The sequence below is a fragment of the Haliotis rubra genome, unplaced genomic scaffold (assembly GCF_003918875.1).
Source record: "Haliotis rubra isolate DU_JTF1 unplaced genomic scaffold, ASM391887v1 Scf1017, whole genome shotgun sequence".
Lineage (NCBI taxonomy): Eukaryota > Metazoa > Mollusca > Gastropoda > Lepetellida > Haliotidae > Haliotis > Haliotis rubra.
In genome coordinates this window covers 3,820-18,136 of record NW_025764912.1, presented here as the reverse complement: position 1 = coordinate 18,136, position 14,317 = coordinate 3,820, and the positions used below count along the sequence as shown (strand labels likewise).

The 14,317-nt window shown below is 41.1% G+C and overlaps 1 protein-coding gene across 1 annotated transcript; it reads right to left on the bottom strand.

Moving 5' to 3' along the window:
* Positions 1–9,892: 9,892 nt before the first annotated feature.
* Positions 9,893–14,094, bottom strand: LOC124269771 (membrane progestin receptor beta-like). Its single transcript, XM_046704812.1, has 2 exons — positions 13,804–14,094; positions 9,893–11,030 (listed from the first exon to the last, which is right to left on the bottom strand). The coding sequence occupies exon 2, from the start codon at positions 11,020–11,022 to the stop codon at positions 9,982–9,984; it is 1,041 nt and encodes a 346-aa protein (XP_046560768.1). The 5' UTR covers positions 11,023–11,030; positions 13,804–14,094; the 3' UTR covers positions 9,893–9,981.
* Between the last annotated feature and the right edge of the window lie 223 nt (positions 14,095–14,317).

Sequence of the window (14,317 nt, the reverse complement as noted above, 5' to 3'; positions counted from 1 at the left end):
CAGTTATAGGAACGTATTGCAGTCTCCGCTACACCAAGCCCCAGAGCACTGAAAAAATCCTGCTGGTCGTAAAGTAACAGGTGACGTCTTTATTGCTGATAATAACAGCATTCGTCAGTTTTTCCAATATAGACTAAATCATTATCAGCAACCTTCAACCTCGTGGGATCACAACTTTAAAATCATTACATGTAGATGACGTCGAAGCATATGTTAGAAATTGTTCAGAAGAAGGGATGAAATTGTTGAATGTCTTTCAGAGTGGGCTTAGTCAGTACGTGGTGTCGGTGGTAATTGCTCAAAATGGGACAGAAATATCGAAATTGGAATAAAAACAGTCTGTCCCTGCCAGGTGACCTCAACAGTCTGACTGCCCGACCCGATCAGTTGTTCCCACTGGTTAGGTTTCAGTGACATATATGTCAGCATTACTACAGGAACTGTTGGATCAAAGCACTAGGTATCAGTGACATATATGTCAGCATTACTACAGGAACTGTTGGATCAAAGCACTAGGTTTCAGTGACATATATGTCAGCATTACTACAGGAACTGTTGGATCAAAGCACTAGGTTTCAGTGACATATATGTCAGCATTACTACAGGAACTGTTTGATCAAAGCACTAGGTATCAGTGACATGTGGGACTATGCCACATATAGTCTGTACGTTAATTGAGGGAATAAAATAGCCAAAACCTTACATCAGTACTATCAACTTCTTCTTTTTTACTCTAATACCCGCACTCCGTACAAAGATGAATACATGTGTTGAGTCCAGCACAAATGCCACCAAGCCCCTAACTTCAGGTTTAAGTTCTTGCTACATCCATTGTATTTCATAACATTCACAGAAAGTATTTGAGACAAGTGGAGTGAATGGTCAAAACCTTGGTGCTTCGCATACTTTGACGATTTACAAGTTCAATTATGTTGATTTTTTCAATTTTGTACGCCAATAGTACACACAACAGTAGGAGGACTGTTAATCTATTAGGCATAGAGTTGATTCCCTCATTGAAAACTAATGTTGAGACTTGGGAGAGAGCATACTTCAGCCTCCAATCTTTTAACTTCAGTCTTTGTGGTCTGCATTTCAGAATGTTTGAGACACGGTCACATAGCTTCAAGCCACACCAAAAGATGTTGCATCAGGCAAACAAGTCCACATTTAAGCTTAGCTATTTACTATGCGTTTGCAATAAAATGATAAAAATAAAATTATGTTCTGTAATACCAAATTTTGGATCTGCAACTTATTTTATTGTATTCACTCGTTTTATTTATTTATTTTGTGGTTGGGGGTAGGTGTGTACAGATGACACTAGAACGCGAAAGTTAGCGTTAAATAACATATGCCTCATACGTGTAAGGGAAGACTCACAGCTGACGTTCTGTAAGTTGTAATCTGTGATCTGTTTAATTTAACTGCATTTTTGTGTTCAGCGTTCCCTGGTTACCTGCTACTGTTCAGACGTGCTGCAATCCACTGAGATGTGAGTACACAAGGCTAAAAGTTTAATATATGATGCAACATTGGGATTGCAAAACATCGGTTGGTTAAGTATTTCTGCCATAAATATGTGTTTTGTGTAAATTATTTTTGACGTGAATAATTGATTTTTTATCAACTTGCATTTGGTTACTTCTGCTGTGCATGTGTCTATAAGTTTAACCTGATATGTTTGCAACAAACTGAGATTGTCATTGGCTTTACCTTCGAAGGGGGTTGAAGTAGTGTAAAATTATTGTCCTCCTGGGAGGGCATGTAAGTCTCGAAACATCCCAAGTAAGTTTAAACTTACCATATTTTTTAAACGTAGTATTTTTGTGACCTTAAAGTATGGCTAAATTTGACTACAATCGCCAGCGGCTAAAGGGATGGTTAAATCCAGCTAGGGTCTATGCAGGTAGCAAAAGAACTGTGAGTCCCCATGGTTCCTAGTATGGTGATCTACCTTCGGTTGCTGGTGATCTATAGCCCGTTTATTATATTGTATTGTCCTAATTTGAAATCCAGTTTTAGAGATAGAAACTAGTTTTATTTATTGTGTCTGTGATATTCTAGTTGGCTTTACAGTCTTTCGTCGACAGGTTTAAATAATTTGCATGTATTTATGATGAATTCAAAACCTGTTTATACTCACGATATGTCTGAAATATTGCCAATGTGACTTAAGATCTTAACTCACTCACTCACTCATGCTGGTGATCTCCAGCCAGTGTTTATGTTGTGTTGTCCATAATAGAGGTTAAATTTAAAGTTCCGTGCTATTTTAAATTCTCAATCTGTGATTATCTAGTCTTTTTACTGTCCTTTGTCGACAGATTTTATAATATAACTAATATATAACTAATATATATCTATTATCAATAAATGAATTGTTTTAGTCACGATATACCTGACATATTGCCTGTGTGACTATAAGTTTAACTCACTCACTCACTAACTGATGTGTTTGCATTGATGGTTTCATAAAACCCGCTGTAGAACAGTTAATATGTACATCGGTACTTTAAAACAAAATATAGTCCATTTCTCTAACAAAGCTGGCAATTACTATAATGAACGCATTTGACATATATGCTTCAACATCCATCTCATTCAAATCCAAACTAACTATGCCCATGTCTATGTTAAGTGTCATTGTGATATTCAATAGATCTTGTACATTCCAACACGGTTTACCCGTACTGAGCAGGGTATACATCCAGGCAGTTTCCTAAACCTTGTATACCATTTCCCTGTTGTAGTTGATGTGTTTGGTTTACACGTGCCAACATAAAGTTTTATCACTCAAGACCTAACTACCTGTAGGGCTGGGACGGGTAACCCAGATACCCGGAACGGGTGGGTAATGAGTTGGACCCGGGTATCCGTCTCACTACCCGGACCCGTTATGATCATGTGACTAATAGATTAAACAATGTCACATGTTATTCTTTCATGATTAACAGGTTGTATTTTCTTTCAAGATTTATACATGGTTAAGATATTGCAAAACTCGAAATTTGTGCCTCCGAGCTGAAGAACATATTGGCATTTCTTACAAATTTGATGTCAGGAATTAACATAACGGGTATCAGGGTAGGTAATAGGGGGTGCGCTACCTGGGTAGAAAATTTGGACCCGTCCCAGCCATAGCTACCTGTTTGCTGATATATTCTACCAATGCAAAAATGTTTAACATTCTGTGTATTTTGATACTTATGGTATCATAAAGTGCAAGCCAGACGTAAAATTAATGACTTAAATGCCGGTTTCAGTATGCACGGGACGTGGTTAAATAGATATTTAAGATGTTAGTTCCAGGGTCAAACAAGAAAAGGTAAACCGTGAGTGTCATCATGATACCAAGGTCGCGTGATGGCTTATGAAGTATTGTTTAATGTGAATCCTTGCCCTGTACATGACTGACTGACTGACTGAGTTTGGTTTTACGCCGCTTTTAGCAATATTCCAGCAACATCACGGCGGGGGACACCAGAAATGGGCTTCACACGTTGTACCCATGCGGGGATTCGAACCCGGATCTTCGGCGTGACGAGCCAACGCTTTAACCACTAGACTACACACACACACACACACACACACACACACACACACACACACACACACACACACACACACACACACACACACACACACACACACACACACACACACACACCGCCTCTCTCTTCTCCTCCTCCCCCACCCCACCCCACACACACACATGAATGCCGACATCGAAGTTGATAGGTTAAATCGTATATTGTAGTGAATCCTTCATATGACATACGATATTTCAACTAATGTCCATTAAGCTTCACGCAAGGGTTAACACACAACTCCCCCGGTAACGATGGGAGTGGTAGGCTAGCCTATCAGCTGATGTATTATAAAGTGCCGGTTTGAAGCCCCATAAGAGTACAATCTGTTATTACTTGCCTGTATGCATATGCACCCTCTGACTTCTTTGACAACAAAACGCTGCATTACAAACAGTTTTAACAAAAGTGAATAGTGTATAGACGTTCGGTTGACTGTATGGAAACAGCACAGTGTACAGCCCCGTAGCGAAAATAATTTGACCGAAGTTAGGTGTGTGTGTAAATAATGAGTGTTGGTTTATGATAATTAATGAAGCAGGTTTATTTGTTCTGACACTTGGTATTTACTTGTAGTGTATGCAAGAAGATTACATTGTTATTGTATTTCAGTGCATGACGAAATGAAACTTTTGCACTCCCCAATCTTCCGGGTAAGGATAAGCCGCTGAAGTCGGAAGGTATTTTCATGTAGCTATGTTTGGATGTGGGGTTCTCCAAATCCCATAGAGAAAATGGGCAACATAATATTCTGTCTAATACTGAAGGCCAAGTGAATAGTGTGACAGAAATGCAATGTTTGTTTCCAATGCATCTGCCTCTTTCTGTTTAAAAATGGGGGAAATATAATAATTGTCATATTTTGATAACTGGTATCATCTTTCTAGTACTGAATAATGTCTAATCCAAAAACATTCTCCGTTGCTTATAGAACATGTGGAAAATTGACCATTTCAAAGAGATCATTAAGTGTCAATATTTTCTATGTTTTCTGTTTTGTTTCTGTTAACGATTCGTGAATACACGTGCATGATATTCTTAAACTTCTGTAACTGTATGCCATTAGATGCGGGATGATTGACACCTGCAGGTAAATAAGGTGAATTATCCCCTGAACATACACGGTCGCTCGACTAAGAGCAAGTTGCGACTGATCACTGCTTAAATTTCACATGAAAATATTTAATTTCAGTTAGCCACACAAAGCGTGAATCAGCCGGTATATTGATGTTGGTGAACTGGGCTGAAGCAATGAAGTAATTGTATATTTACTATGTGCAAATACCTAGCATGTTGTTCCGTTCTGTAGATATGACTCATTCTCGCGATATTGCTTAAATAGTGCCTGAGATGAACTGGTGTCTTGATACCTACTAACAGATAAAGGTAACTGGACTTCATATAAGTGTAAATGTTATGCCATAAAGAATGCCAGCCTGCAGTAAGTCTGGTCTATGTTTCATGATAACATATTCATAGACATGGACAAGTGTTGCTGATATGTGAATATTATTATCACATAACATATTCCTCTCACCATTGCTATGGTGTTTTATATTGCCGATGAATTTCGTACTTCCATTTGGATGTGTGCTACCATTCTAATCACTTTGCAGTAATTTGTATGGATTTATAAACCGTTAACAGTATAACATATCTTCGTTATTATTTTAGTTTTAAACTGATTTCTTTCGCGTGAAAATTTCTGGGTGAACTTATTGTTTAATTTGAAAAGCTGCTTAACAACTTCTACATCTTCGACTGGCTGCAGCATTTTTATTTTGATAATCTGTGTGTCATTCCCTTCGATATACACTGGTGAATACTTTATCGAGCGATGAAAAAGTAGTTGATATTTTCGATCTTGAATCCTCATTTAAACATCACCTTCGATGGTGTTGATTCTTCACATGAACCACTTGTTATTTATCCTTCACAGAAACCTCTGCCACCAGGTAGGGGTAATCCTGTAAGGAAAACTCTGCAACCAGGTAAGGATAATCCTGTAAGGAAAAATCTGCCACCAGGTGGGGTTAGTCCTGAAGGAAACCTCTGCCACCAGGTGGGGTAATCCTGTAAGGAAAACTCTGCTACCAGGTGGGGGTAATCCTGCAAGCAAAACTCTGCCACCAGGTGGGGTTAGTCCTGAAGGAAAACTCTGCCACGAGGTAGGGGTAATTCTGTAAGGAAAACTCTGCAACCAGGAAGGGGTAATCCTGGAAGGAAACCTCTGCCACCAGGTGGGGTTAGTCCTGGAAGGAAACCTCTGCCACTAGGTGGGGTTAGTCCTGAAGGATACCTCTGCCACCAGGTGGGGTAATCCTGTAAGGAAACCTCTGCCACCAGGTGGGGTTAGTCCTAAAGGATACCTCTGCCACCAGGTTGGGGTAATCCTGTAAGGAAACCTCTGCCACCAGGTGGGGTTAGTCCTGGAAGGAAACCTCTGCCACCAGGTGGGGTTAGTCCTGAAGGAAACCTCTGCCACCAGGTGGGGTAATCCTGTAAGGAAAACTCTGCTACCAGGTGGGGGTAATCCTGTAAGCAAAACTCTGCCACCAGGTGGGGTTAGTCCTGAAGGAAAACTCTGCCACGAGGTAGGGGTAATTCTGTAAGGAAAACTCTGCCACCAGGTAGGGGTAATTCTGTAAGGAAAACTCTGCCACCAGGTGGGGTTAGTCCTGGAAGGAAACCTCTGCCACCAGGTGGGGTTAGTCCTGAAGGAAACCTCTGCCACCAGGTGGGGTAATCCTGTAAGGAAACCTCTGCCACCAGGTAGGGTAATCCGGTAAGGAAAACTCTGCCACCAGGTGGGGTTAGTCCTGTAAGGAAAACTCTGCCACCAGGTGGGGTTAGTCTAACAAGGAAACCTCTGCCACCAGGTGGGGTAATCCTGTAAGGAAAACTCTGCCACCAGGTGGGGTTAGTCTAACAAGGAAACCTCTGCCACCAGGTGGGGTAATTCTGTAAGGAAAACTCTGCCACCAAGTGGGGTAATCCTGTAAGGAAAACCTCTGCCACCAGGTGGGTGGGGTAATCCTGTAAGGAAAACTCTGCCACCAGGTGGGGTAATCCTGTAAGGAAAACTCTGCCACCAGGTGGGGTAATCCTGTAAGGAAAACTCTGCCACCAGGTGGGGTAATCCTGTAAGGAAAACTCTACCACCAGGTCGGGGTAATCTTGTAAGGTAAACTCAGCCACCAGGTGGGGTTAGTCCTGAAAGGAAAACTCTGCCACCAGGTGGGGTTAGTCCTGAAGGAAAACTCTGCCACCAGGTGGGGGTTATAATCCAAGAAGGCCCTGCCCCCAGGTAGGGTTTGTCTAGCAAGGATACCTCTGCCACCAGGTAGCATTAATCCAGTAAGGAAAATTCTGCCACGAGGTAGGGTTAATCCTGGAAGGAAACCTCTGCCACCAGGTAGGATTAATCCTGACACCAGATTGGGGTTAATCCCTCACACACACTTTTGGTGCCGTGCTGGATTATTCTTTCAAAGAAATCTCTGCCTCCAGGTTGGGTCATTCCTTCACGTACAGCACGGCCACGAGATGGCATGAATGCTTTACCTGAATAACAGTCGCGATTAAGCGTTAATCTTTCATTGGAATCACGACCACAAGGTAGGCCACCAGGAGAGGTTAATCTCACAGAGGGACCTTAGCCTGCCAGAAGAGTTAATCCTTCAGGGGGGCCTCAGCCAGCCAGAAAAGTTCATCCTTCACCACCCAGAAGGGTTAATCCTTCAGAGCGACCCCAAGTACATAGTTCTCAAAGGACCAGCTACTATCACCTCGCCATCACCTAAATATCACTTGATCGTGTCGCAAACATTGCGAGCAAACATGTCCCTGATCAAAAACAGTAGTTTTAGCGAAAAGGTACCAAATCCCCGATCAAAATCTGATCAAAATTAGTTTTGTACACATGCACTAGGGGTGGAGTCATTGGTTTTGTACATAAACTTTAGGTGGGAGTCTTTCACATTGTACATGCTTCTCCATAAAAATCATCATCACCCCCTCACCCCCTTGCCATATGTAATGAACGCTCCCTCAACTGGTTTAAACTAGAGTCAGTGTCATTGAAATGACCTCCACACATTTACTCCATTTTTATCACTTCTGTTTATACAGACTTCATTTGGATTCTCCACAGCTTTTGTACTTTGCCAGAAAGGACTTTAGCCCCAAAGCATACCATGCGACATGTGATAGAGGTAAAATGTATAGCGACGTACTTCTCTTAAGGCGTAATTTGCAAACATGAACAGATTCCTTTACTTTACATTTTTGTAAACTGGAACTGGCTTAGCCATAGCATGAAAGAGGTATAATTGGCATTTCATTGATATTCTCAAGATACGACTTTTACGCAGTATCAAATGCATTGCCTAAGTGGCAGATTCACAAAGGACTTTTATAGAGGTTTGGAAGGAACTATTGTTTGTAAAATGAATTCCAAGATATGTATGATGATTGACATATTCGATGGGTGAGCCAATAAATAGTATCTGTTTACTCTTTTTGTAACACTGAAAAATGAAAGTTTGTTTTTGATAAGTGTTTTTGTTTTAGTGTTGATAACTAATTTCCATTTCTAACAGTTGTTATACTCTCATTTGTGTAAGGAGAATCACATTATAGGTACCTTTGTGAATTCATATAAGTTTCAAATATCATAGTTATTATTCTTTTGTGTGTGAAATATTAGTGAAATATTTGCACTATAACACAGTAGAAGGTGCCAAAATCTTTTAGCATTTTCTTTTGCTAATTCCACAATGCAGTCTTAGCACTGCGACTATTGGAAGGTTATGTTGATATATGGAAGAAGCGACCGTCTTGATGCTGAGATCGTGTTGAGGAACGTGGCTCCACCCTCCATTATGAGAGGGTATGAGATTGTTTTGTAAATATTATTGCATGTGGAATATATGAAACATGTCAACCCAATTTGCTAGAACACTGGAGGGTTTTTATTTTTCAATTTCTCAAGTGTCACGAGGGTGTGTTTCTTTGCGATCACGTGCATTCAAAATAACATCCTCCAATAGAATGTGTACAACATAGTTCCTCGTCTCGGGAAATATGCTTTTCTGCGTACGGCTGCAGACGAGCCTAATCGATTATGACAAACATGACCATCTGCTGCAGAACAATCAAACCACTGGAGGGTGAACCTCAGTTGGAAACTGTTGGTTTCTGTTCAATATTCGATTATTGGAGGCTTCCATTGTGAACGCGCGAGTTCATTCTTCAACAAACATTCACTTGACTTTGTTTTATATTCAGATATAGCGGGGGGAAATCTTAATAAACACAGGCTCTCAACATAGGAAATACGATAATCTCCGTATATTTTCTAACAAGAGACGAGATCGTATTTAGACACGAATACAAATAGGAGTTTATGAAACAGCCGCGGAGCTTCCAAAGCTAAGAACACCACCTTCCTCTGACTGGTAAAGGCCCGTGTTCTCTTTTATGAAGTGTGTCCGTGAATCAGTTTGGGTTAGAACGCTGCTTTGGAAAGTATTGCATATGTAACATAGTGTGAAGGATAGAGATGGAATATCTCCATATTCGCTTGTGACATGATGTTTCAATACAGATGCGATTTTCCAGTGAACAGCAATTTCCTCTGCACACCTTCAGTATTTAGTTGTGTTTATTGCAGGAAATCCCTTCGGTCTTAGATTAGAAATTCACATCGTGGAACATACTTACAGAGAGTCTTGACAACAGATCTACTAAGGTATTTTTCAGAAGATATTTACTGGGGTGTATGTGTTCGTCAACAATATGTATTGGCGGAACAAAATGTATCATATATATATTGTTTATATATTAAATCAGTCACGGGCAACAGTTTCCAATTCACAGAGGTTCTAGTTAGTTGATATCAAACAAGATTTCGTTCTACCTCTAAAATAGTATTTTGTATTATTTTCATCATCGCTAGAATCCAATGAGACAATTCTTGAAGGCATCCCTAAATCATTGCTGAAAGATATCCAGACATGTGTTGGTACAACTTACATCTTTATATGCCAAGGCTTATCAAAGCTAGAAGACAAAGGTAGTGACCAACATGATGCATCGTAAGCTATACGCAGGTTCCTCGCGTCGTATTACTGAAATATCTTTCAACGCGGCGTAAAACCACGAACACACCTTCTAGTAAGATGTTGCTTCACCTTCTCAAGTTCATCGTTCATGCTCACAGTTGCCTCCACCAAAACTTCCAACCCTTGCACCGCAAGTGTTTTGCAGTACCTAGTGTGCTGAGAAAATATTAACAAACCTTTGCTGATACAAAAATCGTTTATGCCAACCACGTATGACAAAATATATTGATATCAATCTGTAAAACATACAAAATAGTTTATACAAACTAATTGACTCGTTTCGTTTCTTCTAAAATGTCACCACCTTGAACAACCTTCCTGACATACGGCCTCAGGGCAAGAATGGTGAAGACACAGCACGCACACAAACCAGCTATCACGCCCAGTACTGTGGATAACTTAGGTCGGACGTCATTAGAAAAGTCAATATTGGAATGCAAAATGTCCCAGCGAGCGGCATCAAACTGTTTGAGAGTTAGCAAGATGCTGACAACGTGGAACACCTGATGTCCTTGACCAATTAAATCAAACAGACCTGGCCACACTTTCTCCGGAAGATGGCTTGAAAAGGTCAAGGCTGCAATAATGGCGAGAATGACGGCAGTTCTATGCATACTCAACCCCGGATCGTTACAGTTGTCCGAGAAACATTTGACAGCTCTGCGGAAGACGAGGCCCATTGTGAGGAGCGAGTGGACGCCATAAGGGATAACCTGCCATAACTTTCTACTGATAGGATATGGTCTGCGATATTTCAGCTTCGCAATACAGCAACACAAAAAGCAAAACCAAGAGAGGGTGAAGTTTACTGGAAGAAACCACGACTGCAACTGGGTCTTCGTCTCACTGTCTGTACTCGTATAAAACACGGAGAGTGATCCCCCGAAGGCATAAAGTGCTATACCAGCATAATCAACTTGGAAGGACGTGTAATGGACGAGTGGTGAAATAGAGTGAACAGTATGAGCGATCACGCTGAAAAATGTATAAAGAAGACAACAGACTCCGAAACCGATGACCGGGAAAATCCTAGAATCGTTTGCTCCAAATTCCTCCAGCAGAAAGTGGATCTTGAAGACAACAACCACGAAGCCGATGAGATGTGTCCATATATTGACGACCTCGTTGTTCAACTGTAGGACGCTGATGACGTAGGATACCAGTTTCATTCCGGGCAGACGATATCCGGTTAGCACCCCTGGTTCGCGATACAACAACGGTACTTCTTCCGCCTTGAATGTCGGCTGTTTGCGGAGAAGATGATGAGCTCGAATCATCAGCGACGTCAGTTCCGACCTCAGCATCATCAACACGTCTGTAAAATTAATGAAAAGTTGTTGCACAATTAGAACAGCAAATGTGGACCGGAAAAGGAAACTGCATTCGCTTATCGGTTGATGCAAACAGTAATCCTGAGTCTAACGGTCATCGCTTATATACCCAAGACGGTTTATGTAACAGCGGATTGTATATGAAGCAGCTGTCCATAAAATGCATATAGTATATTGGAATTGTATTCCCATATTCATATATTCTGGTAGTTCTGCTTTCATGGGAGCTTCATATTGGCTGTAATTGATTAGTAACAGTATTGCTCAAATTAGATATCATATCAGTTACACGCTGAGAATAATGAAGACTATAAATGAGTTGTTTAGTAAGTGCAGGCGAGTCTGTTGTCACACATAGACCAGTCTCTACTGAGCAGCTCATATTGAATCGTGTCTGTAATTGAATTATCAGCCTTTTAAAGTCCATAGAAGCATGACGACAATACCAATACATGCCAACTGTTACATTTCCCTTGTAACAATAATTTGGATATTGATGTAATTTTGTCATCGTTTCAATCCGATTCATTGACATTTTGAGGATATGTGACTGCCTATCATCATATAATACACACAACTGCCCAAGTCATACACCATTGCATTATCATCATATAATACACACAACTGCCCAAGTCATACACCATTGCATTATCATCATATAATACACACAACTGCCCAAGTCATACACCATTGCATTATCTTCATATAATACACACAACTGCCCAAGTCATACACCATTGCATTATCATCATATAATACACACAACTGCCCAAGTCATACACCATCGCATTATCATCATACAATACACACAACTGCCCAAGTCACACACCATTGCATTGTTGTGGGTCCGTGTGGTTTTCATTTTAGGACACATTCATGAGCGATGGTCCAACCTATTGTCCCAAATGATAGTGTTCGCGTGCCCGTAGCTAAATTCATCTCATCGTCTCGCGTGACTTTGATGGCGTGTTGTAGTAGGGTATGCAATGGCCCAACACATCGTCTTGTGTGATATAAATGACGTGTTATGGAAGGGTTATTCACATACAATATGCAATGGCCCAACACATCGTCTTGTGTGATATAAATGACGTGTTATGGAAGGGTTATTCACATACAATATGCAATGGCCCAACACATCGTCTTGTGGGATATAGATGACGTCTTGTAGTAGGGTTATTCACATACAATATGCAATGGCCCAACACATCGTCTTGTGTGATATAAATGACGTGTTATGGAAGGGTTATTCACATACAATATGCAATGGCCCAACACATCGTCTTGTGGGATATAAATGACGTGTTATAGTAGGGTTATTCACATACAATATGCAATGGCCCAACACATCGTCTTGTGGGATATAAATGACGTGTTATAGTAGGGTTATTCACATACAATATGCAATGGCCCAACACATCGTCTTGTGTGATATAAATGACGTGTTATAGCAGAGCTATTCACATACGATATGCAATGGCCCAACACATCGTCTTGTGTGATATAAAGATTACTATTATTTTGATAATATATATACCGGTATTTTACAGACGCCAGAAACTTTATAAAATGTTCTTCCTTCGTACGTAGATGCCGATTTTATCCCTGTGTCATATGTGATGAATGGATTTTATTTGATTTTATTTCTTTTTAGACAATTTGCAGTGCATATGCTACATTGTGTGTCCTTATCCAGGCTTTGCATGATGCCACGCATACTCTTATTATCCTGACCCGTGAAGATCCGGGGTAGAATAGGTCTTCAGCAACCCATGCTTGCCACAAACGGCGACTCTGCATGTCGTAAGAGGCGACTAACGGGATCGGGTGGTCAGGCTCGCTGATTTGGTTGACACATGTCATCGGTTCCCAATTGCGCAGATCGATGCTCATGCTGTTGATCACTGGATTGTCTGGTCCTGACTCGATTATTTACAGACCGCCGCCATATAGCTGGAATATTGCTGAGTGCTGCGTAAAACTCAACTCACTCACTCACTCACTCACTCACTCTTATTATCCTAATGATTATCCGCGTGTATCAGTTCTTGATTATCATGTGACAGTCTGTCTGGATGTCTGTCTTTCCGTCCGTTTGTATTTGTGTCACGAGGAATTGCACGCGCAGGTGTTGATACCTCTGTGTCTGTGGTGTCACTATACTGGAAGACCCACTGAGGATATTCCCAGCCTCCCCAACCAAATGATAAATCACCATCCTTATTTCCCTGTTCTGTCACTTGGAGTTCACTCAAAACTCACATCACACGTAGTGAAACACCCAGTTGGTATCAATTAAAACAGTCATGTACGTGTGTTGTGACCTTAAATGTAGAAGTGTTTTCTGGACAGCTATATGCCAGTTTCAACAATGTTGACACTTAATGCATTACAAATCACCTGTACATACGGGCATTTTGCCGACAGGTGTGTTGCAACACTGATAAGCACAAGCTCTAACCGCCTGTTGCATTAACGGATTTAGCACTATAATACACGTGGTAGGTATAAGCGTGTTTAAGATCACTGGCCACATCGCCACTGATAACAGGCTAAAGGCAAAAACGATACCTTAAAACTTCACTGAAACGCAGGACTCCTGTAGAGCCGATTTGGAGATGATTAACACAATGACATTTGTACTGTGAATTAAGGCACGGCTGTTCACTCGCCAAGTACATGTAAATTGTTCATATATGTATGTACAGTCAAACTTTACAAGGTTATTTATAACGCATCTGGTTATTATAAACTTACATATTCAACGCTCCGCCAAAAGAGTAAGTTTGACTTTGGAAGAGGTTAGGGCGACATATTTTCCATTCAGCACCCCGCCACCTCCGACGCTCCATGAAAACTGCTCATAGACCTCTGCCCTCGTCACCAAAACATATCCAAGCACCCCAACAATTCATTAACACTGGATCGGGAGACGGTGTTATACAAACGAACTCCATAGCCACTCATGGCTTCTTTTCCTGCCACACCGCCTCTCGCCCGCCCGCACGCTCTCTCTCTCTCTCGGTCGACCTCCACGCTCTCACAGATCGCAAGCCACAAGTTCCTGGCAGGCACCTACCTGTTTCATGGTTACCATGGAAACACACCTTTTCTGTGTAAATACAAGTTTTACCTGGAGGCCTGCGATCAAGGTATTCCTAGCACTGGGGCATGCCAACTGGCCGCAGTTAATTACTTTGCTATCGTATTAACCTTTGAATGGCTTTCCACATTGTTTGTATGTTCCGTTATACTCCAACAATGTGGTAAG